Source organism: Scyliorhinus torazame, chromosome 15, assembly GCF_047496885.1.
Source record: "Scyliorhinus torazame isolate Kashiwa2021f chromosome 15, sScyTor2.1, whole genome shotgun sequence".
NCBI lineage: Eukaryota > Metazoa > Chordata > Chondrichthyes > Carcharhiniformes > Scyliorhinidae > Scyliorhinus > Scyliorhinus torazame.
The window spans coordinates 169,789,373-169,813,455 of record NC_092721.1 but is presented as its reverse complement, the minus strand read 5'-3'; the positions used below and the strand labels follow the sequence as shown (position 1 = coordinate 169,813,455).

Below are 24,083 nucleotides of genomic sequence, written 5' to 3'. Positions count from 1 at the left end.
CTAGAGCTGTCAGATACAGACAGTGACTAGAGCTGTCAGACAGAGAGAGAGAGGCTAGAGCTGTCAGATACAGAGAGAGAGAGACTAGAGCTGTCAGACACAGAGAGACTAGAGCTGTCAGATACAGACAGTGACTAGAGCTGTCAGATAAAGAGGGAGAGGCTAGAGCTGTCAGATACAGAGAGAGAGACTAGAGCTGTCAGACACAGAGAGACTAGAGCTGTCAGATACAGAGAGAGTAGAGCTGTCAGATCCAGAGAGACTAGAGCTGTCAGATACAGAGAGAGTAGAGCTGTCAGATACAGAGAGAGTAGAGCTGTCAGATACAGGGAGACTAGAGCTGTCAGATACAGAGAGAGTAGAGCTGTCAGATACAGAGAGACTAGAACTGTCAGACACAGAGAGACTAGAGCTGTCAGATACAGAGAGAGTAGAGCTGTCAGATACAGAGAGAGTAGAGCTGTCAGATACAGGGAGACTAGAGCTGTCAGATACAGAGAGAGTAGAGCTGTCAGATACAGAGAGACTAGAGCTGTCAGATACAGAGAGAGTAGAGCTGTCAGATACAGAGAGACTAGAACTGTCAGACACAGAGAGACTAGAGCTGTCAGATACAGAGAGAGTAGAGCTGTCAGATACAGAGAGAGTAGAGCTGTCAGATACAGGGAGACTAGAGCTGTCAGATACAGAGAGAGTAGAGCTGTCAGATACAGAGAGACTAGAGCTGTCAGATACAGAGAGAGTAGAGCTGTCAGATACAGAGAGAGTAGAGCTGTCAGATACAGAGAGACTAGAGTTGTCAGATACAAACACAGGGAAAGAGAGACTAGAGCTGTCGGATACATACAGGAGATCCAGATGGAGACTAAGAGGGAGACCCGACATATCGGGAACGAGAAAGGGAGGGGGAGAAACCAGAGCTGTCAGATACAGACACAGAGAAAAGGGGACTAGAGCTGTCAGATACATACAGGAGATCCAGATGGAGGCTTAGAGAGAACAGAGCTATCAGATACAGGCACAGAGAGAGAACACAGCTGTCAGAGAGTCCCGGGCCGACAGGGAGAGAGAGAGAGAGCAGAGCTGGCAGATACAGACACAGAGAGATCCAGATGGAGGCTGGGAGAGAGACTAGAGCTGCCGGATGCAGGCAGAGGGATGCACGGAGAGACCGAGAGAGAGGCTGGGAAGTGACCGGGACAGACAGACACAAACAGATAGAAAGTCAGGCAGCGAGAGACCAGAACTGCCAAATGGAGAGTGGTCCAGAGCAGAGAGAGAGGAAGAGCCGGACAGACTGGAACTGAGAGAGGGGCGGGGGGAGCGGAGTAGGGAGAGAAAGGGACCCAGACAGTCGGTACCAAATACAAATCTATTGACAAATTGAAATGACAAAACTGATTTTGAGACATATGGAATGATAAATATCGCCAGACAGCTTCTAGAAAATGTCGCTAAACTGCATGATTGCACTACCTTTGTGATCTGATGTAGCACTTTTATTATTCCGTGAGAGGTTAGCAGCAGCTTCGAAGTCGCTCAGATTGATTTTCTGTTACTTCAGACTTTTATTCCGTTATATTTACTCTGGGTTATATTACAACCGTTATTATGGTATGTTTAACTTTTTTTAAAGTTGAGCTTTTTGCCCGGTTGTCATTTCTTTAGGGTTTGTTGGTGTGGAGCGATCGCGGTACAATAACCATGAGGTTTGGAATCTGATGGAGGACATGAGGAGCGGGAAGGCGAGTTTGCAACATTGTTCGGAATGGAATACCCCCCATGCTCCAGTCTCCCGGCCTTTACACACGTGCTGCTGCTGGCGCTGGTACTGTCTGCTTACGGTGAGTATAACAGCAGCCCCAGAATGCTCAACAAATATATAAAGAGCAGGGCTGAAATGCAACCGAATGACAATAGGAATTCAATGCTCCGAGAACTGTGGAGTGGTGGGAATGTCAATGGACTTGCAATCCAGAGACCCAGCCTTAAACCATTGGGGAATATGGTTCAAATACCAATCTTACCATAGCCTGCAGCGGAATTTAAATTCAGTTAATAAAGCTGGTTGACCACTAATGTTGATTGTCGTATAACTAATGAAGGGAATCAGCCGGCCTTACACGTGAATCCACCAAGTCCCAAGAATAAAGAGCATTGTTTCTTCTTTGAGAAGGTTGTGGTTTGGAGTCCCACACTGCTGGGCACAATTGGAGATCTTGTGGTGCAGTGGTAGTGTCAGAATCCCTGTTCAGGATCCTTGCCAAGACTTGTTGCTCATGAAACGTACATTCACAACATGGTCACATCAGATAGAATCGTACAGTATAGAAGAGGCCCTTTGGCCTACACCAAAAAAAACGACTCTAATCGACATCAACCGACACTAGGGGCAGCATGGTAGCACAGTGGTTAGCACAGTTGCCTCACAGTTCCAGCGTCCCAGGTTCCATTCCCAGCTTGGGTCACTGTCTGTGGAGTTTGCACGTTCTCCTTGTGTCTGCGTGGGTTTCCTCCGGGTGCTCCGGTTTCCTCCCACAGTCCAAAAATGTGCAGATTAGGTGGATTGGCTATGCTAAATTGCCCTTAGTGTCCAAAAAGGTCAGGTGGGGTTACGGGGAGAGGGTGGAGGTGTGGGCTTAGTTAGGGTGCTCTTTCCAGGGCCGGTGTAGACTCGATGGGCCGACTGGCCTCCTTCTTGCTGGACACACATTGGCTTCTGTATTTCCTACACTGTTACAGTGAATACATTTCATACGTACTTCATTGGCAGGTAGAGCATGCAGAGGCCAAGAAAGATGCTATATAAACGCAAGTCATGTTTTCTTTTATATTGTATCTATTGTGTGAGTAACAACTAGGAAACAGTGGACTGGACTTATTTATTATCACGTGTACCGAGGTACAGTGAAAAGTATTTTTCTGTGAGCAGCTCAAACAAATCATTAAGTACATGAAAAGAAAAGAAAATACATAATAGGGCAACGCAATGTACATACATAGACACCGGCATCGTGTGAAGCATTCAGGAGTGTAGAATTAATCAGGTCAGTCCATAAGAGGGTCGTTTAGGCATCTGGTACAGCGGGGAAGAAGCTGTTTTGAGTCTGTTCGTGCGTGTTCTCAGGCTTTTGTATCTCCTGCCCGATGGAAGAAGTTGGGAGAGTGAGTAAGCCGGGTGGGAGTGGTGTTTGATCATGCCGCCCACTTTCCCCAGGCAGAGGGAGATGCAGATGGAGTCAATGGATGGGAGGCAGGTTCGTGTGATGGACTGGGCTGTGTTCACGACACTCTGAAGTTTCTTGCGGTCTTGGGCCGAGCAGTTGCCATACCAGGCTGTGATGCAGACAGATAGGATGCTTTCTGTGGTGCATCTGTAAAAGTTGGTAAGAATTAATGTGGACATGCCAAATTTCCTTAGTTTCCTGAGGAAGCATAGGCGCTGTTGTGCTTTCTTGGTGGTAGCGTTGTTGTGGGTGGACCAGGACAGATTTTTGGTGATGTGCACCCCTAGGAATTTGAAGCTGTTAACCATCTCCACCTCAGCCCCGTTGATGCTGACCGGGGGGGGGTACAATGCTTTGCTCCCTGAAGTCAGTGACCAGCTCTTTAGTTTTGTTAGCATTGAGGGATCAATTGTTGTCGTTACACCACTCCAACAGGTTCTCTATCTCTCTCCTGTATTCTGACTCGCCGGTATTCGAGATCTGGCCCACTATGGTCGAGTCATCAGCAAACTGATTGTGTATGCATAAAAAGGGGAAAACAGGGTATGAGAGTAAGTTTGCAGGGAACATAAAAATTAACTGTAACATTATGTATAGGCCCGTGAAGAGAAAAAGATCAGTGAAGACAAATGCAGGTCCCTTCCAATCAGACACGGGGGAATGTATTATAAGGGGACAAAGAAATGGCTGAGCAACTAAATAAGTACTTTGATCTGTCTTCACAAATGAGGACACAAATCAGATACCAGAAATGTTGGGGAACACTGGGTTTAGTGAGAGGGAGGAACTGAAGGAAATGAACATCAGTAGAGAAATGGTGTTGAGGAAATTGATGGGATTGAAGGCTGATGAATCTGCAATGCCTGATAATCAACATCCCAGAGTACTTAAGGAAGTGGCTGTAGAAATAGTGGATGCATTGGTGGTCGTCTTCCAGGATTCTATAGACTCTGGACCGGTGCTGCAGATTGGCGGATAGCTAATGTAACTCCACTATTTAAAAAGGGAGGCAGAGAGAAAACAGGGAATTATAGACCAGTAAGTCTGGTGTCAGCAATGGGAAAAATTCTAGAATCCATCATCAACGATTTTATAGCTGAGCACTTAGAAAATAGTGACAGGATTGGACAGAGTCAACATGGATTATGAAGGGGAAATCATGCTTCACAAATCTACTGGAATTCTTTGAGGATGTAACTAATAGAGTTGGCGAGGCGGAGCCAGTGGATGTGGTATATTTGGACTTTAAGAAGGCTTTTGACAAAGTCCCGCATTTGACAAAGTCCCACAAAAGAGATTATCGTGTAAAATTAGAGTGTATGGAATTAGGGGTCGTGTATTGAGATGGATAGAAAACTAGTTGGCAGGCAGGAAACAAAGAGTAGGAATTAACAAGTCTTTTTCAAATTGGCAGGCATAACTAGTGGGGTACCACAGGGGTCAGTGCTAAGAGTCCAGCGATTCACGATATATAACAATGATTTAGATTGAGGAACGAAATGTAATATCTTCACATTTGCAGATGACACCAAGTTGGGTGGGAGGGTGAGCTGTGAGGAGGATGCAGAGAACCTTCACTGTGTTTTGGACAAGTTGATTGAGTGGGCAAACGAATGGCAGATGCAGTATAATTTGGAGAAATGCGAGGTTATCTACTTTTTTAGCAAAATTTAGAAGGCAGAATATTATCTGGCTAGCCATAAATTAGGAGAGGGGAATGTGCAACGAGACCTGGGTGTCCTCGTATACCAGTCACAGAATATAAACATGCAGGTACAGCAGGCAGTAATGAAGGCAAATGGTTTGCTGGAATTTATTGCGAGAAGATTAGAGTACAGGAGTAGGATGACTTGCTGCAATTATACAGGGCCTTGGTGAGACCACACCTGGACTATTGTGTGCAGCTTTGGTCTCCTTACCTGAGGAAGGATGTTCTTGTTCAAGAGGGAGTGCAGCGAAGGTTTACCAAGCTGATTCCTGGGATGGCGGGACTGACTTATGAAGAGAGACTGAATCATTTAGGATTGTATTCTCTGGAGTTCAGAAGAATGAGAGGATTCTCATAGAAACCTATAAAATTCTAACAGGATGAGATGCAGGGTAGATGCAGGAAGGATGTTCCCGATGGTGGGTGTGTCCCGAACCAGGGGTCACAGTCTGAGGACATGGGGTAGACCATTTAGGACAGAGATGAGGAGAAATTTCTTCACCCAGAGAGTAGTAAGCCTGTGGAATCCATTTAAAAAAAAAAAAAAATGTATTTATTCAAAGTTTTTCAATAATTTTACAAAACACTCCAAAAAGGAAAATAATACAAAGAAAGAAGGGCAACATGGCAACAAAACAAAACAACTTAACCCTCTAAACGATAACCAGTATAACAAACTAACCCCCAAATCAAAACGAAATGGGTCATGCACCCCTTACAAAACGGAAAAAAAAGTCAGCCCCCCCCTGGGTGGCTGCTGCTGACCTCCACCTAACGTTCCGCGGGTAAATCAAGGAACGGTTGCCACCGCCTGGAGAACCCCTGCAAGGACCCTCGCAAGGCAAACTTTATCCTCTCCAACCTGAGAAATCCCTCCATGTCGCTGACCCAAGCCTCTACGGTTGGGGGTTTCGTGTCCCTCCACATTAACAAGAGCCTTCTCCGGGCTACCAAGGAGGCAAAGGCCAGAACTCCGGCCTCTTTCGACTCCTGCACTCCCGGATCGTCCGATACCCCAAATATCACTATTCCCCCAGCTCGGTTTTACCCGAGTATCCAAGACCCTGGACATAGCCTTTGCAAAGCCCTTCCAAAACTCCACAAGCACCGGGCACGCCAAGAACATATGGGCATGGTTTGCTGGGCTCCCCGAACACTTCACACATCTGTCCTCCACCCCAAAAAATTTACTCATCCTCGCCCCTGTCATATGCGTCCTGTGTACCACTTTCCACTGGATCAGGCTGAGCCTGGCGCAAGATTAGGAGGAATTGACCCTGCCCAGGGCGTCAGCCCGCAGGCCCTCATCCAGCTCCTCCTCCCACTTGCCCTTCAGCTCCTCCACCGAAGCCTCCTCCGCCTCCTGCAGCTCCTGGTATATCTCCGAGACCTTAAGCTCTCCGACCCACACGCCCAAAATCACCCTGTCCTGTATCCTCCGGGCAGGCAGCAGCGGGAATTCCCCTACCTGCCTCCTCACGAACACCCAAACTTGCATATACCTAAAGACATTTCCTGGGGGTAACCCAAATTTCTCCTCCAGAGCCCTCAGACTGGCAAAAGTCCCGTCGATGAATAAATCCCCGATCCTTCTAATTCCCGCCCGGTGCCAGCTTAGGAACCCACCATCTATCCTGCCCGAAGCAAACCTATGGTTGTTCCGGATCGGGGACCAGACTGAGGCCCCCACCGCCCCCCTGTGCCGTCTCCACTGCCCTCAAATCCTCAGTGTTGCCACCACCACCGGGCGCGTCGGCGGAAGCGGCAACGGTGCCATCACCAAGCCTGTGGAATTCATTACCACAGGAAGTAGTTGCGGCCAAAATATTGTATTGTTTCAAGAAGCAGTTAGATATAGCACTTAGAGCGAAGGAGATCAAAGGATATGGGGGGAAAGCAGGATTAGGCTATTGAGTTGGGTGTTCAGCCATGATCATAATGAATGGCAGAGCAGGCCCGAAGGGCCAAATGGCCTCCTCCTGCTCTATTTTCTATGTTTCTATGCTTTATGATGGACAACCTACGCAAAGTAAAAAGTTAAGAGGAAATGGACACAAAGCAACTATAGCCATACAGCAACTCCAATGTAAGGTCAACAGATACAAATTTCTTTAATGCTGCTGGATAACACACATTAATTAAAGCTCTGGTCATTTTAAAAGTTTTTTAAAAATTAAGAATTAAAACATCAGTTTTTAAATATTCCAATATAGGGGCTGGTTTAGCACAGTGGGCTAAACAGCTGGCTTGTAATGCAGAACAATGCCAGCAGAGCGCGGGTTCAATTCCCGTGCCGGCCTCCCCGAACAGGTGCCGGAATGTGGCGACTAGGGGTTTTCACAGTAACTTCATTGAAGCCTACTTGTGACAATAAGCTATTATTATTATTATTATTATTATTAAATAGTGAAACAAATTGTTCCGGGTTGGTTGAACAGAAAAATTTAACAGTTTTCAATAGGAAATGGACAACTTTTCAGAACTTTTGACCATTAGAATAATTTAGAAACATCTCATGAAACAGAGGAACAGACACATGGGTTTTCTCAATGAAGCAGTGATATTCTAGCCAAAGTACATCACTGTGTCATCCTAAAGGTCTCACAGTTGATTCTGAAAGTCAAATTCAGAGTAAGATTTTGGAGTTCTAAGTTTTCTTTTTTTAATTAAAAAAAAATGCATTTCAGAGAAGTCAGATTCTTATTGTTTCAGATGTGACCCCTTTGGCCTCTTTGTAGCTCTTTGCAATACCTAAAGAACAGCTTTCCTGTTGATAAAATTGATACTAATGCTAAACAATAAAATTTTGTATAACTTTATACTTCTCTTCTTTGGAAAGCAGAACCTTAATTCAAGTGCTAACTTGATACTTTAGACCCCTAGAAACAGTTCTCAGGTGTTTGAAGTGTTTCAGGCAAGTAACTAATGTAGAATTAATCATGCATGATTCTACACCCTCCTTAATTATTTGTTGTATAAATACATTATGTTGTTTAGTCTAATAAATTATTGAATTAGTCGCATTGGCAACTATATATGCACTTGATTATTAAAGAATATTTAACACACGTTAAAATTATTATTCAAAGCAACCTTAGAATCATTTTAAAGTGTGTGAATTATTTTTATTAAACAACTGCTTGAAAAATGCCAGGTTGTTCCTGTAACAATATTCATAAGAGTTGAAAATTTAGCTCAGTTGAATTGTTTTTTCTATCTCTATTATCTAGCCTGTTAACATAACTGTAGATGATAACACATTTGAATGGGTCAGTGCTAGAACCCTGATCGGTGCTTTTCAAGACTTAATGACTCCAATCCCCTTCACTGATCTTCAATTGTCCATCTCCACAAATTCCACCTTGTCCAAAATACAATGACATTTCTCTTTTTCCTGCATTGAGTTCTTCTCCCCTACCATTCCTCATTCTCATTGCCCTACACTGCCTTATCCACCACCAGTCCAGTACATTTAAGTTCCTTTATTTCATTTTCAAATAAATTCTCCATGACTTTGTGCCTCCTTTTTAAAAATAAATTTAGAGTACGCAATTCATTTTTTTTTCCAATTAAGGGGCAATTTAATGTGGCCAATCCACCTATCCTGCACATCTTTGGGTTGTGGGGGCTAAACCCACGCAAACACGGGGAGAATGTGCAAACTTCACACGGACAGTGACCCAGAGCCGGGATCGAACCTGGGATCTCGGTGCCGTGAAGCAGCAATGCTAACCACTGCGCCTCCGTGCTGCCCTTACTTTGTGCCTCTTTACCTCCCCCAACAATAGTTCTCTTCCTGCCCCCACCCCCGTTGTTCCCCCAACACCAGTCTCTTGTGTATCTCCCCTTCCCTTTGCCCCCATCATTGGAGGCAGTGTTGTCCATCACCTCAGTCTTCCTATGTGGAGCTTCTTTCCTAATTCCTTCCTCCTCTCTATCATACTTTGGACTGTGCTCAAAGCCGACCTTTCCAAGCTAATCTGCAGTAACCTCTCCTAGACTCATTACAGTTCATTCCACTTAATATTCCGTTTCACAGTATCTTTCGATGCGTTGCATGTGGTTTTTACAGTGTTTGAAAGTACTAAATCTGAATGAGACCTGTGCAAAAAACTGCCAGTATGAATTGCTGAGTGATGGACCCGGCAGGTCAGGCAGCATCTGTGGAGGAAAACAGAGTTAAGGTTTTGATGCACTATCAATTACGACGAGACGAGAGTAGAATGTAATCGAGGCTTTATTACACACAGATGTGTGGCCTCCTACAGCAGCTTACAAAATGGCTGCTGTTCAGAGAGCACACACATTTATACTCCACCTCCCGGGCAGAGCCAGCAGGCAGGGATCTACCCCCGTACGTGTAGTACAGGGGCCTTACCGTAATACCCATATGTATAATATAATACAATAGCGGTGACGACCACAGGTTTCAGGTTAATCATAAGAACAGTCCATCGACCTGAAAGGCAAACTCCGTTTTTCTCCACAGATGCTGCCTGACCTGTTGGGCATTTCCAGCATTTTTTGTTTATATTCCCAGATTTCCAACATCTGCAGTATTTTGCTTTTGTATTCCGTAATTGAACTGATTCCCATTGAACAGATTTCATGGTCAGAATTAGATATGTATAAAATCAGATCGAGTGTTGATCTGTCATTTATTCCAGTCTATTAGTTTGTTAATTTTTATATACTGTGGCCTGTGAAAGCATCTTATCATTCTATACAATGGGAAATTATATGAACGAGTATTTAAAAGCATTTCACAATCTTGGTCATTATGGGCAGCATGGTTACACAGTGGTTAGCACTGCTGCTTCACAGCAGCAGGGACCCAGGTTTGATTCCAGCCTCGGGTCACTGTCTGCGCGGAGTCTGCATGTTCTCCCCGTGTCTGCGTGGGTTTCCTCCGGGTGCTCCAGTTTCCTCCCACAGTCCAAAGATGTGCAAGATAGGTTAAAGTGCCCCTAAGTATCCAAAAGATTAGTTGGGTTACTGGGTTATGGGGATAGGGTGGGGGAGTGGGTCTAGATAGGGTGCTCTTTCCATGGGTTGGTGCAGACCTGATGGGCCAAATGGCGCCTTTTGCACTGTAGGGTTTCTATGACTCTATGTCACAATTAAGAGACTGCACAACACAATGTTGTGTATTGCTCAATGTAACCTTCCACTTTTGTTGTGGGATGGGGTTCAAGTGGTCACATTTTGCCTTCTGGCTGTAACTGAAAATCCGTTCATAAATTTGTTCATAAAACTGATTACCCTTGACAACTTCAAGCTTCACCACAATTCAGTTATCGGGGGACCCCCCCCCCCCCCCCCCCCCCCCCCCCGGTCATTTGACTTGTCTGCCCTTTGTCCTCTCTTAACTTTACCTAGCATGTAATTTTCTCCATTTACAACTTCACACATCTTTTTGACCTGGGGGTCACTACAAGTGATAAGGTTATTTCCAATCAATGCCTCCTTTCCTCGGGTTTCCTGCCTCACTCACTGCTCCCGGAAGGAACTTACTACACGGGATCTCACTGGTATCCGTTCCAATTACAAATTCCTTTTTTTTTGCCATTCCTGCTGCTGCTTCATGTGATTTCTCAACAGCTCTCTTAACTGCGACTGACATATTCATCCCCTCTAAGACCCTCGGTCTCACTCACTTCCACCGATCCTCCTGTCATACATTTCTGCTTCATGTCATATTCATAGCCTCATCACCAGCTCTGCCATGAGCACCTAAAAGATTGTTACATCTTCCAAGTCACAGTCCTGCTACACATGCGTCATCCTGGAAGATAAGGAGGATTCTAGACTCTGCAGGAACAAACTGAACTGGACTAGCCATATTAATACTGTGGCTACCAGGGCAGGTCAAAGGTGAGTAACTCACCTTCTCACCCCCCGCAAAGCCTGTCTACCAATTACAAGGCACAAGTCAGGAGTGTAATGGAATACTCTCCACTTGCCTGGATGAGTGCAGCTCCAACAACACTCAAGATGCATGACACCATCCAGGACAAAGCAGCCCGCTTGATTGCTCCCCCTTCCACAAACATTCAAACCCTCCACCACCGACGCACAATAGCAGCAGTGTGTACCATCAACAAGATGCACTGCAGTAACTCACCAAGGTTCCTTAGACAGCACCTTCCAAAACCCATGGCCACTACCATCTAGACGAACAAGAGCAACAGATACCTGGGAATCCCATCACCTGGAGGTTCCCCTCCAAGTCACTCAGTATCCTGACTTGGAAATATATGGCCGCTCCTTCACTGTCACTGGGACAAAATCCTGGAACTCCCTCCCTAACAGCACAGTGGGTGTACCTGCACCTCAAGGACTGGAGCTGTTCAAGAAGGCAACTCACTACCACCTTCTGAAGGGCAACTAGGGATGGGCAATAAATGTTGGGCTAATTAGAGACACCCACATCTCGTAAATGAATTTAAAAAAAAAACTACTTTCCTTGCTTCATTATCCCTCACCTTTGATACCAATCACAATGAAGAGATAGGCTCCCTTGTCCCTATGATTGAGATCTTCCACACAGGTGCATCAGCTGACAGCTCATTTCCCTCTCCTGTCCCCTCCAACTTCTGCCCTATCTCCGACCCACCAATCTCCAAACTCTTTGCCGCAGAAGGCTGTGGAGGTCAATTCACTGAATGTCTTTAAGACAGAGATAGATAGGTTCTTGATTAATAAGGGGATCAGGGGTTATGGGGAGAAGGCAGGAGAATGGGGATGAGAAAATATCAGCCATGATTGAATGGCGGAGCAGACTTGATGGGCCGAGTGGCCTAATTCTGCTCCTTTGTGTTATGGTCTCTAATATTGTTCAAGAAAATATCCACTTTCCTCCTGTGCCCCCACCAGACTTTTCTTTTCCACGACAACCTGTTCCCTCAATCCTCTCCTCACCCATCTCCTGAACGCTCACTTGCCCCAGTACTTGCTAACATAAACGGCTCTTTGCTTGTTCAGCAGCATGATCACCACCCTCCTCACAAAATCAGCCCCACCTCTTCCAACCTTCACAACTACAAATCTATTTCTGCCCTCCCTTATATGATAAAAGCAAAATACTGCAGCTGCTGGAAATCTGAAATAGAATCAGAAAATGCTGGATGAACTCAGCAGGCCTGACAGCATCTGTGGAGAGCGAAACAGAGTTAACGTTTCAAGTCCAATATGACTTCTTCAGAGCTGGACCTCTCTCCCTTTGCCATACACGGCCCCTGCATGAGTTTCTAATCTCATGCACAACTTTTCCTGAAATTTCCCATTTGAACGGGTCCCGTAGGGATCAGTGTGGGGGCCCTTGCTGTTTGTGGTGGCGTGGTTAATAATGAGGAGGATAGCCTTAAATTACAGGAGGATATAGACGGGCTGATCAGTGGCAAATGGAATTCGATCGGGATAAGTGTGAGGTGATGCACTTGGGCAGGACAAACAAGGCAAGGGAATGCATGATAAATGACAGGACCCTGGGAAGCACTGAGATCAGAGGGACCTTGGTGTGCATGTACACTGGTCCCTTAAGGTAGCAGAGCAGATGGGTACAGTGGTTAAGAAAGCATATGGTATACTTGCCTGTATTAGCGCCGATGCATAGAGTTTAACAGCAGGGTGGTTATGCTGGAACTGTATAAAATATTAGTTAGGCCACAGCTCAAGTATTGCGTGCAGTTCTGGAATCCACATTATAGGAGGGATGTACTAGAAAGGATGCAGAGGAGATTCACCAGGACGTTGCCTGGGCTGAAGACTTTTAGTTATGAAGAGAGATTGGATAGACTTGGATTGTTTTCTTTGGAGCAGAAGAGACTTGGGGTGGGAGGGGGGAGGGGGGGGGGCATGATTGAGATGTATGAAAATAGTATGAAAATATGCAGGGCATAGATAGAGTAGACAGGAATGAACTTTTCCCGTTGGTGGAGCGATCAATGACCAGGAGGCATAAATGTAAGCGGCAGGAGGTTTAGAGGGGATGTGAGGACAGACCTTTTTACCCAGAGGGCGGTGGGAGTTTGGAACTCTGCCTGAAAGGGTGGTGGGGGCAGAGACCCTCATAACATTTAAGAAGTATTTAGATATGCACTTACGATCCCCAAGGCATACAAGACTATGGGCCAAGTGCTGGGAGAATGAGATCAGAATAGCTAGGTGGTTGTCTTTGACCGGCGCAGATGCAATGGGCCGAAGGGGCTTTTCTATGCTGTCTGACTGTACGACTCGATGATCTAATGCCCATTCCCCTGACAACAATGTCAAGACAATGATGTGCGATCCCTTAGGTGGAAGCAATACGGCCGATCTGACTCATGTATATCCAAAAGCACTTCACTTGCAAACTGGCTGTATAATTGGTCCTTAAACACAAATATTTTTGTCAAAGTAAATCTCAATCTTCTCTTTTAATGCAGCTGTTTTTGCCGAAGTTAAATATCGACTTTCAAGGCAACCTTGGCATGTGGCTCTGAGCAACCAGACAGTTCACGTCGACTACAAAGAACTGGGCAATGCAAGCTTGCAAAACTTAACCGTATCGCTCGTCGATGTTAACACAAACAAAACCATCGCCACAAAAGTGATCACTGGTAACCGATCCCAGAGCACTGTGGAGTTTGAGTGCTTCCATTTCAATTACGCTGGCAACTTTGAATTTAGAGTCACAGATTTTACAAACAATGGCACCACCCAGTGGACATCTGACTTATTGCATGTCAAATGGCCAGTCTTTCACACTGAGGTGGCCAGAAAAACTGACTCCCAGAGCAACTTCCAGATCCAAGTATTTACTCAGGAATATCTATGCCCATGGAAAGTGAATACATTGACGTTATTTCTAGATGTTACCAGGATTGATTTCAATAACCCTGGATCTTTTAATGGGGGCAAAGCGTTAAAGAAAACGATAAATAAAGCAATTGAGCTGTCCAATTCTCAGTGGGTGGCATTTGATTGCACTGATTTCAGCCAAGATGCATTCATAACGATTTCACTGAGATCGCCGAGCACCAATTCAGTGATCTTGTCAAAAGGGCCACTCGTATTTACCCAAAATGTTGGGTATAAACTACTTGTCGATCATTTGAGAACGGCTACCTGTGAATCGTCTGCCGAGGTTGGGATAGTGACCCCACCTTGCGACCGTGCGCCAGGAAAGATTTCTGTGTACAAAACCCGCAAGGGGGCTGCGTTTGCAAGAGATAGTTTTGTAGTTGAAAAGTGGCTGCGCCCCAGGGATAACAAGGCCAAATTCAACTGCTCTGTGTTTGATACTGGGAAAAATAACTACTGCTTCGAGTATGTCAGCATGCGGAATCACAGCCACCCTTCCACCAAAGCCGTGACATGTGTTACTCTTCAGAGACACGGAGGTTCGTATTGTTCGGAGTCTCCTGTTAATTTATTGAACCACTTACCACTGTTGATAGATGTTAAATAATATGTTCAGATTTGCTACGTTATGCATAAATTTAATATATTTCATTGATCAATGTCATTGATGAATTCCATTGAACCACCACATAACTATAACACAGTCCAATATTAGTTTGGTACTTTGAATAGGCAAGAGGTGTTTGTTAAATGTTGATGTTCAAATACATAACAGCATTTCACATTTTTTAAGAAACTACCACATTGACGTACTTTACCCAAAGTTTATGTTTGAAATAGTTTGTTCTCCCAAGAATAGGGACATGTGTTACACTGGCCTGGGTTTTGTGGTCTGTGGTGAAGGGGCAGTGATCACCTTGGAAAAAAATCCTGCCTGCAACCATTTAGCAGGCTATCAAGTGCGAAGTCACCTTGCTCATCTGTTTAATTTGGCACTTTCAACAGGAATCCTGTGTCATTCAGCCACAGGGTTGGCATCTGGCAGACTGATAAGCCAATTGGCTGGCAGCATTCTCACAGACGGCAAAGCAGGAGTTAAACAGTAGGAACTATGAGTGCCATTTTCCCAAAATTGCGCAGAGTGCTAGATCATGCGAGGAAAGCTGTGTGAAACTTTCCAGCTTTTCAGACAGGTTTTGTAGCCTGATTAAATTTGTGCAATTTCAAAGTGCAGATGAGGATCACGCAGCCAGCTGGGAGGACAGAGCCTGAACATGCCAGCAGAGGCAGGATTCCGTGATCAGGGTGCCCTTTTTAAAGGGCGCTTTCATAGAATTTACAGTGCAGAAGGAGGCCATTCAGCCCATTGAATCTGCACTGGCTCTTGGAAAGAGCACCTACCCAAGGTCAACACTTCCACCCCATCCCCACAACCCAGTAACCCCACCCAACACTAAGGGCAATTTATCATGGCCAATCCACCTAACCTGCACATCTTTGGACTGTGGGAGGAAACCGGAGCACCCAGAGGAAACCCACACACACACGGGGCGGATGTGCAGACTCCGCACAGACAGCTTGTATCTCAAAGTTACATTTAAGGCACTCTCTTCCCCCCTCCCCAATGGGGATCAGGACCCCCCACGGAGATCGGGACCCCTGACAGAGAAAGGGACCAACCTCAAATCCCAACATGCAGAAGGGGGACACCTTCCTCCCACCACCCAAGCATTGGGGTGACCCGCCCCCTACCTCTCCCCCTGTCACAGGTATGGCCCTTCCTCCAACAAGCATCGGGATGGGTCCCTATCATTGGCACCGCCCCAACCCCCTGACAAGCACAGGATCCCCCCCACCCAAAAATTTCACAATCCCATCCCTCCCCTCAACAAGCACCCTCCCCCCCACTCCACATATAAGGGGAACCTCCCCAGTGGGGCTTCCCAGAGGGCCAGTCCTTGGCACTGTCAGATCAGCACTGTCCAGCCATGTCCCGCACCTCACAGGGGCTAAACCTCACTGTGCGCCCCCAGTGTGTTTATCACAACTGGTGTTTGTTTTTGAAAACCAGTAGTGATTCACGCCCATGTAATGTCATGCTGTTATGGGGGTGGGGAGGAGGATTTGTTGTGGGCGGGCGCTATGACGTCAAGCTTGGTAAGTATATGATAATATATTAAAATGTATGTAAATCAGAGTCACGCCCTTTCTGGGCATGAACTAGATTATGTCATCAGCCTGCGGGGTTTGGGGGGGGGAGGGGGGGAGTGGAGGGATCTCAAACATGAGATCTCACTGGTGCTAATCCCTTTTTTGCCCACTAAAGGAGATAGCGGTCATTACAGGAATTACACCCTCTGCTCATAGGACTGCTAGATTGTGGCCTATAAATCACATTTAAGTATTTGTACAGAAAGTAAAATAAAGATTGGGACATGGACATGAAGTAAAGTTCGAAACTCAAATATCAGGATGCAAACTTAGAAGTTTTAAAAACTTTTAAACTTAATATCTGTGGTTTTAAATTTTGTTTGGAGAGACTCCAAACTTGATAAATAAAAGTCCTTCAGGACCATTGAGGGTGTTCAATAGTAATGATGGCTTAGTACAACATTACAAACTTGGTTATTCTGATTCAAAAAGACTTAAACTTTTTTTGTTCTTTAGAACACAAATAGTGAGCAAGTAGTTTAAGTTCACAACAAAGCAGCGATTTCTGAATGATTCCACCTGCGAAAAATATGAGCTGTAGTAATGGGCAGTGGACATGTTGGAGCTTGCAGTAATCATCTGTTTTCCCTTTGGAACCCATGAGTTGACGTTGCAACAATGTTCTTAGTCACCAGTGAAATTTAAAGGGACAGAGGGAAGGTACTGATCAGATTTGAAAGAAGCATATAGCTAATTATTCCTTTTGTAAGGTTATACAGTGTGTGGCCGCAGGTCATTAACATCACAACATAGGGTCATGTGTCAGATGACACAGGCACGACCTCCCAGTAGGGGAAGCTGGAAAATGGCAGAAGTGGGGTCCTGATGGTTTTTCCTTCCTCTTATAATAATAATCTTTATTGTCACAAGTAGGCTTACATTAACACTGCAATTAAGTTACTGTGAAAAGCCCCTAGTCGCCACATTCCGGCACCTGTCTGGTACACAGAGGGAGAATTCAGAATTTCCAAATTAGCTAATAGAATGTCTTTTGGGACTTGTGGGAGGAAACTGGAGCACCCGGAGGAAACCTACACAGACACAGGGAACACGTACAGACTCCGCACAGACAGTGACCCAAGCCGGGACTCAAACCTGGGACCCTGGCACTGTGAAGCCATAGTGCTACCATGCTGCCCCTTAACTGACAACTGCTGAGACCCACTCAAACTACACTCCCCGAACACTGTTGCAGTTTCAACCTGTCTTTTACTGTTGGTGATATTAGTAGATGAACACTGAATGCATTGGTGTGACATTTCTTTATGTGCTATTTTAGTAGAGATATGCAATAAAACAACAGATAATAAAAATGCGATTGAGTTGGGATTGTATTCGCTGGAGTTTGAATGAATGAAGGGGGAACCTCCATAGAAACCAATAAAATTCTAACAGGACTCGACAGGGTAGATGGAGGAAGGATGTTCCCGATAGTGGGGGAGTCCAGAACCAGGTGTCACAGTCTAAGAATAAGGGGTAAACCATTTAGGACAGAAAGAAGGAGAAATTTGTTCAACCAAAGGGTGGTCGGCCTGTTGAATTCGCTACCACAGAAAGTAGTTGAGGCCAAAACATGGTATGTTTTCAAGAAGGAGTTAGATACAGCTCTTGGGGCAAAATTGATCAAAGGATATGGGGGGAAAGCCAGAACAATTACTGAGTTGGATGATCAGCCCTGATCATAATAAATAGTGGAGCAGGCTTGAAGGGCCGAATGGCGTGTTCCTGTCCCTAGTTTCTATATTATGCAGATGCATTCGCCTGTGAATACTTCTAGACTGTGCAGTAGTTGCCTTGTCCCAACCCTTTATCGGGGCCGGTTAAACTTAAGTTGGCTAGACAGTTGGTTCATGATGCAGAGCGAGGCAACAGCGCGGGTTCAATTCCCGTACCGGTTGAGGTTATTCATGAAAGGCTCTGCCTTCTCAATCTTGCCCCTTGCCTGAGATGTGGGGATCCTCCGGTTTTATCACCACCAGTCGGCTCCCCCCCTCTCAAAGAGGAAAGCAGCCGATGGTCAGTAAATTGTGGTAGTTATTGGTACAGCACCAGTCTGCAAAGTGTAGTCTGACCCACATATAAATATGGAACACTACAGGTTTCACACACTGGCCATATAGTCAGTTCTTTCCTGATCCTTCTACTCACAAGATTAACACGTGTAGTTGGCAAGAACATTCTGTGATTGTATTCTTCCATTTTTCCCTCTGATTTTACCTCTCCATTACCTCAATTCTGAAACCAATCATTTGTGTTCAGACGCTGATAGAATCCTTCATTCAAATCACTATTTTCATGTGTGAGTGTGAAGAGTGTGATTTGATCACAGGAATGTCACACCAGAGCCCAATCCTATTGCTACTCGCCATCTTTGCGTACATACTTTGAGCAGGGGTCATAGAATCATAGAATTTCTACAGAGCAGAAAGAGGCCATTTGGCCCACTGACTCTTTGAAGGACCACCCTACCTAGGCCCAATCCCCCTCCCTGAAACCCCAGCCTAAGGGGCAATTTAGCATTGCCAATCCACCTAACCTGCACATATTTGGACTGAGAGGAAACCGGAGCACCTGGAGGAAACCCACCCAGACACAGGGAGAAAGTGCAAACTCCATAAAGACAGTCACCTCATGTCAGAATTGAACTGGGTCCCTGGTGCTGTGAGCCAGCAGTGCTAACCACTGTGCAGCCCACTGCACTAGGAACATGTATCCTAGCTTGTACGTCCATCTCCTTAACCTAAGTCCGAAGCCTGCTCCTATCGTTATTCTGCTTAATATCAATTAACGGGGAAATAAGCTATTACCCTCTGCAAATGGTGAATTGAGTCTTTTGGGCGAGAGAGGGGGTTTCTTAAAAGATTTTTGTAAATCCTGTGGAATGGAATAAGATATAAAGTCACCACAAAGCATAATTATTGAAGCAATAATCATTGCATCTAGAGGCTTGGACACAAAGGAAGCATTCAGTGTCAATAGACAAAGCACATTCATTTTAACGTACCCACAAGAAAGTAAAATAATCATTTTCTCATGTTTGTAGAAAGAGGGAGTGTTTGGCTTTCATGGAGTCCATGTAGTGTCACTTGCGGTGATGGAGTGCGCGAAAGGTACCGACAATGCATTGCATCCTTTTCAGGGCCAGCTGGTTGCAGTGGGGAAAAGAAGGACGTTTCGCATTGTTCACTTGTGGGTTGCGCAGGTAAGTAAAAGCGTCAAATGTGAGTGTTCCACCTCGGAAAACATTCAAAGCTGTCAAACATTCGCCTCGTTATTTTCCTTGCCTGCTTGCATGCACTGTATTTATATGATGGTAGAGCTGACAGAAGAACAGGATACTGCTCAATAGAGGAGTTAGTTGTGACAAACATGGACACAGCGCTCTGTGGGATGATAATGTTAATAGATTTGCAATTTGTTGCTTTGTAGAGGCCATGGTACAAGGTATGGAACAAAAGGACATTGAACCAATGAAGTGGGAAATATGGGATTCCTCATGGAAACAAAGTAGTGGAATGTAAAAGTACACTGGCTATGTTTTAACATGATGAGCGCAAGGGTTTCTTAGTTGGCTATTTGGCCACGGAAAGAATGAGTGGTTTTAAAATCGACATTGAAGATAAAATAAAGAGCTTTCTTGGGTAGCAAGTAATATATCCGCTTACATAGTTCTTTATCATGTCACCTCAAAATCTGAAATCACAGTGCTTCACAGATAATGAATTATTTTCAAACGCAGTGGGGGTAATACATAGATTGGGTAAGGTACTGGCCAATGGCACATAATTCATTGTATTAAGTTAGCAGGTTCAGGAGAGGATGGGGAGAAAATTCAACGGGAAAAGGATGCTGAAATTAATAAAAAGGAATGAACGACATGAGCGCACAAATTATAGAATTGTTGAAGGAGGCCATTCAGGTCATTGTGTCTGTGCTGGCCCTTTGAAACAAACTATCCAATTAGTCACACTCCTATGCTTCCCCCCCCCCCCCCCCATAATCCTGAAATCTGTAAAATAACATACACAATTCACTTTTGAAAGTTGCTATTGAATCTGCCTCCAGCAGCCTTTCAGACTGCACACTTCATTGTGACAAATTCTGCCCTCATCTCCCCCCAGTTCTTTGTCTAATGATTATAAACCTGTGCACCCTGGACACTGACCCACTTGCCAGAGGAAATAGTTTCCCCCGTCTACCTTATTAGATCTTGAAGTGATGTTTGATTTCTGTGAAACTTCTGACTGTATATCCTCTCCTTCTAATACCCATCTCCACCATTTCTTTCCTCCACTCCCAGTTTCTTCCCTCTCTCTGATCTGTCTGGGTTTAGATCTCCAGTTCCTGGAGGGCTGACTTGTGGTTCAGTGGTTGATACTCCGGCCTCCAAGCTAGAAGCTCCAAGTTCAAATCCCGCTCCTGACTTGTTAACCATGGAAGGGCCTTTCATGAGGCAGTTCACCAGGTCGGCGAATAGCCTGACAATCCATCCGACAATCCCCCACTATTCCTCAAAGAGGTGAAGAAAGTGTGTGTAAATACTAAACTAGAATTGGGGTGGGGTGGAGTGGGGGGAGAATGAATCATATTAAAGAATCATACTTGATACATTTAATTTCACATGTTCAGTATCTTTGGCAACACAGTTAGCTGCATTGCCTGAATTTTCAAATTTTTTTATTACCTATCTTGACTAAAATGGAGGTAGCCACAATAAATCCTGCCAGAGGGTCATTAAATAGGCTCATATTTCCCTGAATATAGAAGATTAAGGGGGAATGGGTGGCATTGAGGTAATGCATTGGACTAGTACTGGACTAACAATCCAGAGGCCCAGGCTGATCTTTTGGGGGGATAACACTTCTAAGGTATACAGAGGTGATGTCCTGACGCACTTCATCATACAAAGGGCACAGGAAATCTGGAACTTACTCCCTTGAAAAGCTTTTGAGGCTAGGCAGATTGGAAATTTCAAAGCAGATCGAAAACTGTTTTGTGAGGGGTGGGTTACAGAATCACAGTGAGGAAACTGAGTTGAGACCAGCAATAATCAAACTGAATAATAATAATCTTTATTAGTGTCACAAGTAGGGTTACACTGCAATGAGGTTACTGTGAAAATCCCCTAGTCGCCTGTTCAGGTGCACTGAGGGAGAATTCAGAATGTCCAATTCACCTAGTAGAGGGGCTGAATGGCCTACTCCTGTGTCCCGAAAGTGGGTTTGTTTACTTTCAATCTCTTTCATGTTGCAGAGCAGAAACCTGGGGATGCTGGAACAGTTCACAATGAAGCATACAACACAGGCAACATCGTGACGGTCACGGGCATTTCTCTGTGCCTGGTGATCATCATTGCCACCATTGCTATCACCATACGGACAAAATTATTCCGCAAGAATACGCACAACTGCAACGCTGCAGCGAGACAGGGTGCGGGAGCTCAACACAACCTCCGGAAAACCCATGAAGACGAGGGAAAGGTGTGTGAGCCAAGCTGCCAATGCGTGCCCCCGCTCCACGCCGAGGCTGGCATGGTCATCCCTTTAACTTCCAGAAGGAGCCAGCCTTTCATTCCAAACCAGGACACGTCTGCCGAGGACCATCTGGGGCAGCAGAGTGCTCAGAAAATGATTCCTCCGATATTCGGATACCGTTTGGCGCATCAGCAGTTAAAGGAAATGAAAAAGAAAGGGATCAGGGAAGCCACTCAGGTGTACCATGTCACACAGCACCCATTGGATGATACAGCCATGAATGAATCCGGAGCTCCACAAGCTGATTCCGGCAGTGTTATTGCACCCTGTGTGGACAGGGGGAACGACACGGAGAGTAACATGAACAGATTTCGTATTACAGCTCCATTTCCGGATCCAAAATCAATTTGCTACAAGCAACAAGCAGACAAAGCGACCCACAGGCTGGATTATATAATTGCGCCAACTCCAGAGCCATCTGCTGACCATTTCCTAATGTACCGAACAGCACAAACAAGCAGCAGGGTTCCCGTGTGTCGGGGAAGTAATAAAACACTTCCAACCGGGCCCAGAAAGTTCAGGCACTGCGAAAAGTTGACGGGGATAGAAATGCACGACAGAGGCTATGGCAGAAACCCCAACTTTAGGAGAACGTCCAGCTTCAATGAGTGCAAAAGCACAAAGTTCTACAGAGAAAGAAGCATGTCCACTTCCACGCACAAGCTCCCATCCCTCTCGCACGCCAGAGCCGCTTGTAGGACAAGGACCCTGCCTGACGGACCCACCAGCCTGGCAGATCAGACTGCAGCTCAGTCCAGGTCTAACAGTGCCAGCTCAGCAACGCCTCATGCCCCCAATTGCAGCACATTCACATCAGAGACCTCAAAATATCACCTGGGCAGTGGTCAGGCTGCAGGTCGGACTGGTAAAGCTGAGCTGGCAAGTGATCAGCAAGTTATAAATGGTGTTAGCAATGTCTTTACCACGTGTACAGGCAAGAGAAGGGATGCCTGTACACCAACTAACCGATATACGGTGACCCCTAAAGTCAGCGATCCCAACCCTGAGAACTATTCCAATTGCAGGTCCCCATGGAGCTATCCACTCCCTCGCCATCAGTACAGACAGGATCGCTGCCAAAGTTTCCCTTCCGACCCCAACTTTCTCCACTATGACAATTCTGGTTTTGAGTTAACTGCCTCGGAGCAGCAGATGATTGATCTGCCCACACGTTTTAGCTCACGTGAGGATGAGGAGGACACCAGTACTTTAAGTCATGAAAAGCTGGTGATCTGAGAGTCCTGAAGAAAGAGACTCCCTGGGCGGGATCTTGCCAAAAATCCAGCCGAGTGTCAGTCCCGGCGAGGAAAACGGCACGTCCGCTGGATTTCCCATCCAATCTTGTGCCTCTTGGAAAGAAAAGTGAGCGGGCGTAGTTCACGCTGTCACTGTGGCGAGGCTGGGGCTCTGAGAGCCGTGTAGCGGCTTCAAACTCATCGGGGCAACACTGCAGCCGAACGGCCCCCAGGGGGCCACTTCCCAGAGGTCTGGGACCCCACCCCACACACAAACACACACACAGTTATCGGCGGCAGATCCCCCTCAATGTCAGCTCTTCCCTCTGCACGCACCCCCCTTCCCTCCATGGATTTCCCACTGGGGTCCTGTCCTGGCACTGCCCTCCAAAAGCCAACCATGATGGAGGGAATCCCGATTTTTGTTTCTCTCTGGATTTTGAGCCCGCGCCGACTTTCTCACGGGAAGAGAGAGGGGTCACAAAATCGACACCCCCCCCCCCCCTTGTCTGTGGCACAGAATTGTTCTTCATCTCTTTTTAAAAAAATGTATTTTATTACAAACACAGTAAAAACCATTAATAAATCAAAAAGACATTCTCCCCACCTCACAGTTCAGACTTGGTGCAGGTTTTCCCCCCTTTTCAGCCCCTCCCTCTACCCTCCCCTCCCTCCTCCCCCTTTCGCCCCTCCCAACCAACGAACAATTCCTCAAACATGGTCATGAAGAGTCCCCACCATCACTTCCGACTATATAGGGGTACAAGACAGGGATGTCCCCTGTCCCCGTTACTGTTTGCGTTGGCAATTGAGCCATTGGCCATAGCGCTGAGGGGCTCTAGGAAGTGGAGAGGGGTACTTAGAGGAGGAGAAGAGCATCGGGTGTCATTATACGCGGATTTGTTGTTGTATGTCGCGGACCCAGCGGAGGGGATGCCTGAGATAATGCAGACACTCAGGGAGTTTGGAGAATTTTCAGGATATAAATTGAATATGGGGAAGAGTGAACTGTTTGTGATGCACCCCGGGGAGCAGGGCAGGGGAATAGACGATTTACCGTTGAGGAGGGTAATAAGAGATTTCCGGTATTTAGTGATCCGGGTGGCCAGGAACTGGGGAACCTTGCATAAGCTTAACTTGGCACGACTGGTAGAGTAGATGGAAGAGGACTTTAGGAGGTGGGACATGGAGCCCCTGTCATTGGCGGGCAGGGTGCAGGCGGTTAAAATGGTGGTCCTTCCGAGGTTTCTTTTTGTGTTCCAGTGCCTCCCTGTACTGATTACAAAGGCCTTTTTTAAGAAGGTGGACAAGAGTATTATGAGCT

At 45.9% G+C, this 24,083-nt stretch overlaps 1 protein-coding gene across 1 annotated transcript; it reads left to right on the top strand.

The window, feature by feature from the left end:
* The first annotated feature begins 1,419 nt into the window (after positions 1-1,419).
* thsd1 (thrombospondin, type I, domain containing 1) lies at positions 1,420-24,066 on the top strand. The gene is made up of 5 exons (XM_072477081.1): positions 1,420-1,516; positions 1,669-1,844; positions 13,362-14,318; positions 19,034-19,192; positions 21,244-24,066. The coding sequence occupies exons 2-5, from the start codon at positions 1,769-1,771 to the stop codon at positions 22,758-22,760; spliced, it is 2,709 nt and encodes a 902-aa protein (XP_072333182.1). The 5' UTR covers positions 1,420-1,516; positions 1,669-1,768; the 3' UTR covers positions 22,761-24,066.
* Positions 24,067-24,083: the final 17 nt, after the last annotated feature.

What these genes read in the sequence shown, in the direction of transcription:
- thsd1 (XM_072477081.1), top strand. Translation starts at nt 1,769, where the DNA reads ATGGAATACCCCCCATGCTCCAGTCTCCCGGCCTTTACACACGTGCTG. An exon ending in GCTGGTACTGTCTGCTTACG is followed by an intron (nt 1,845 to 13,361) that starts GTGAGTATAACA and finishes CTTTTAATGCAG; the next exon opens with CTGTTTTTGCCGAAGTTAAA. An exon ending in TTCACTTGTGGGTTGCGCAG is followed by an intron (nt 19,193 to 21,243) that starts GTAAGTAAAAGC and finishes TTCATGTTGCAG; the next exon opens with AGCAGAAACCTGGGGATGCT.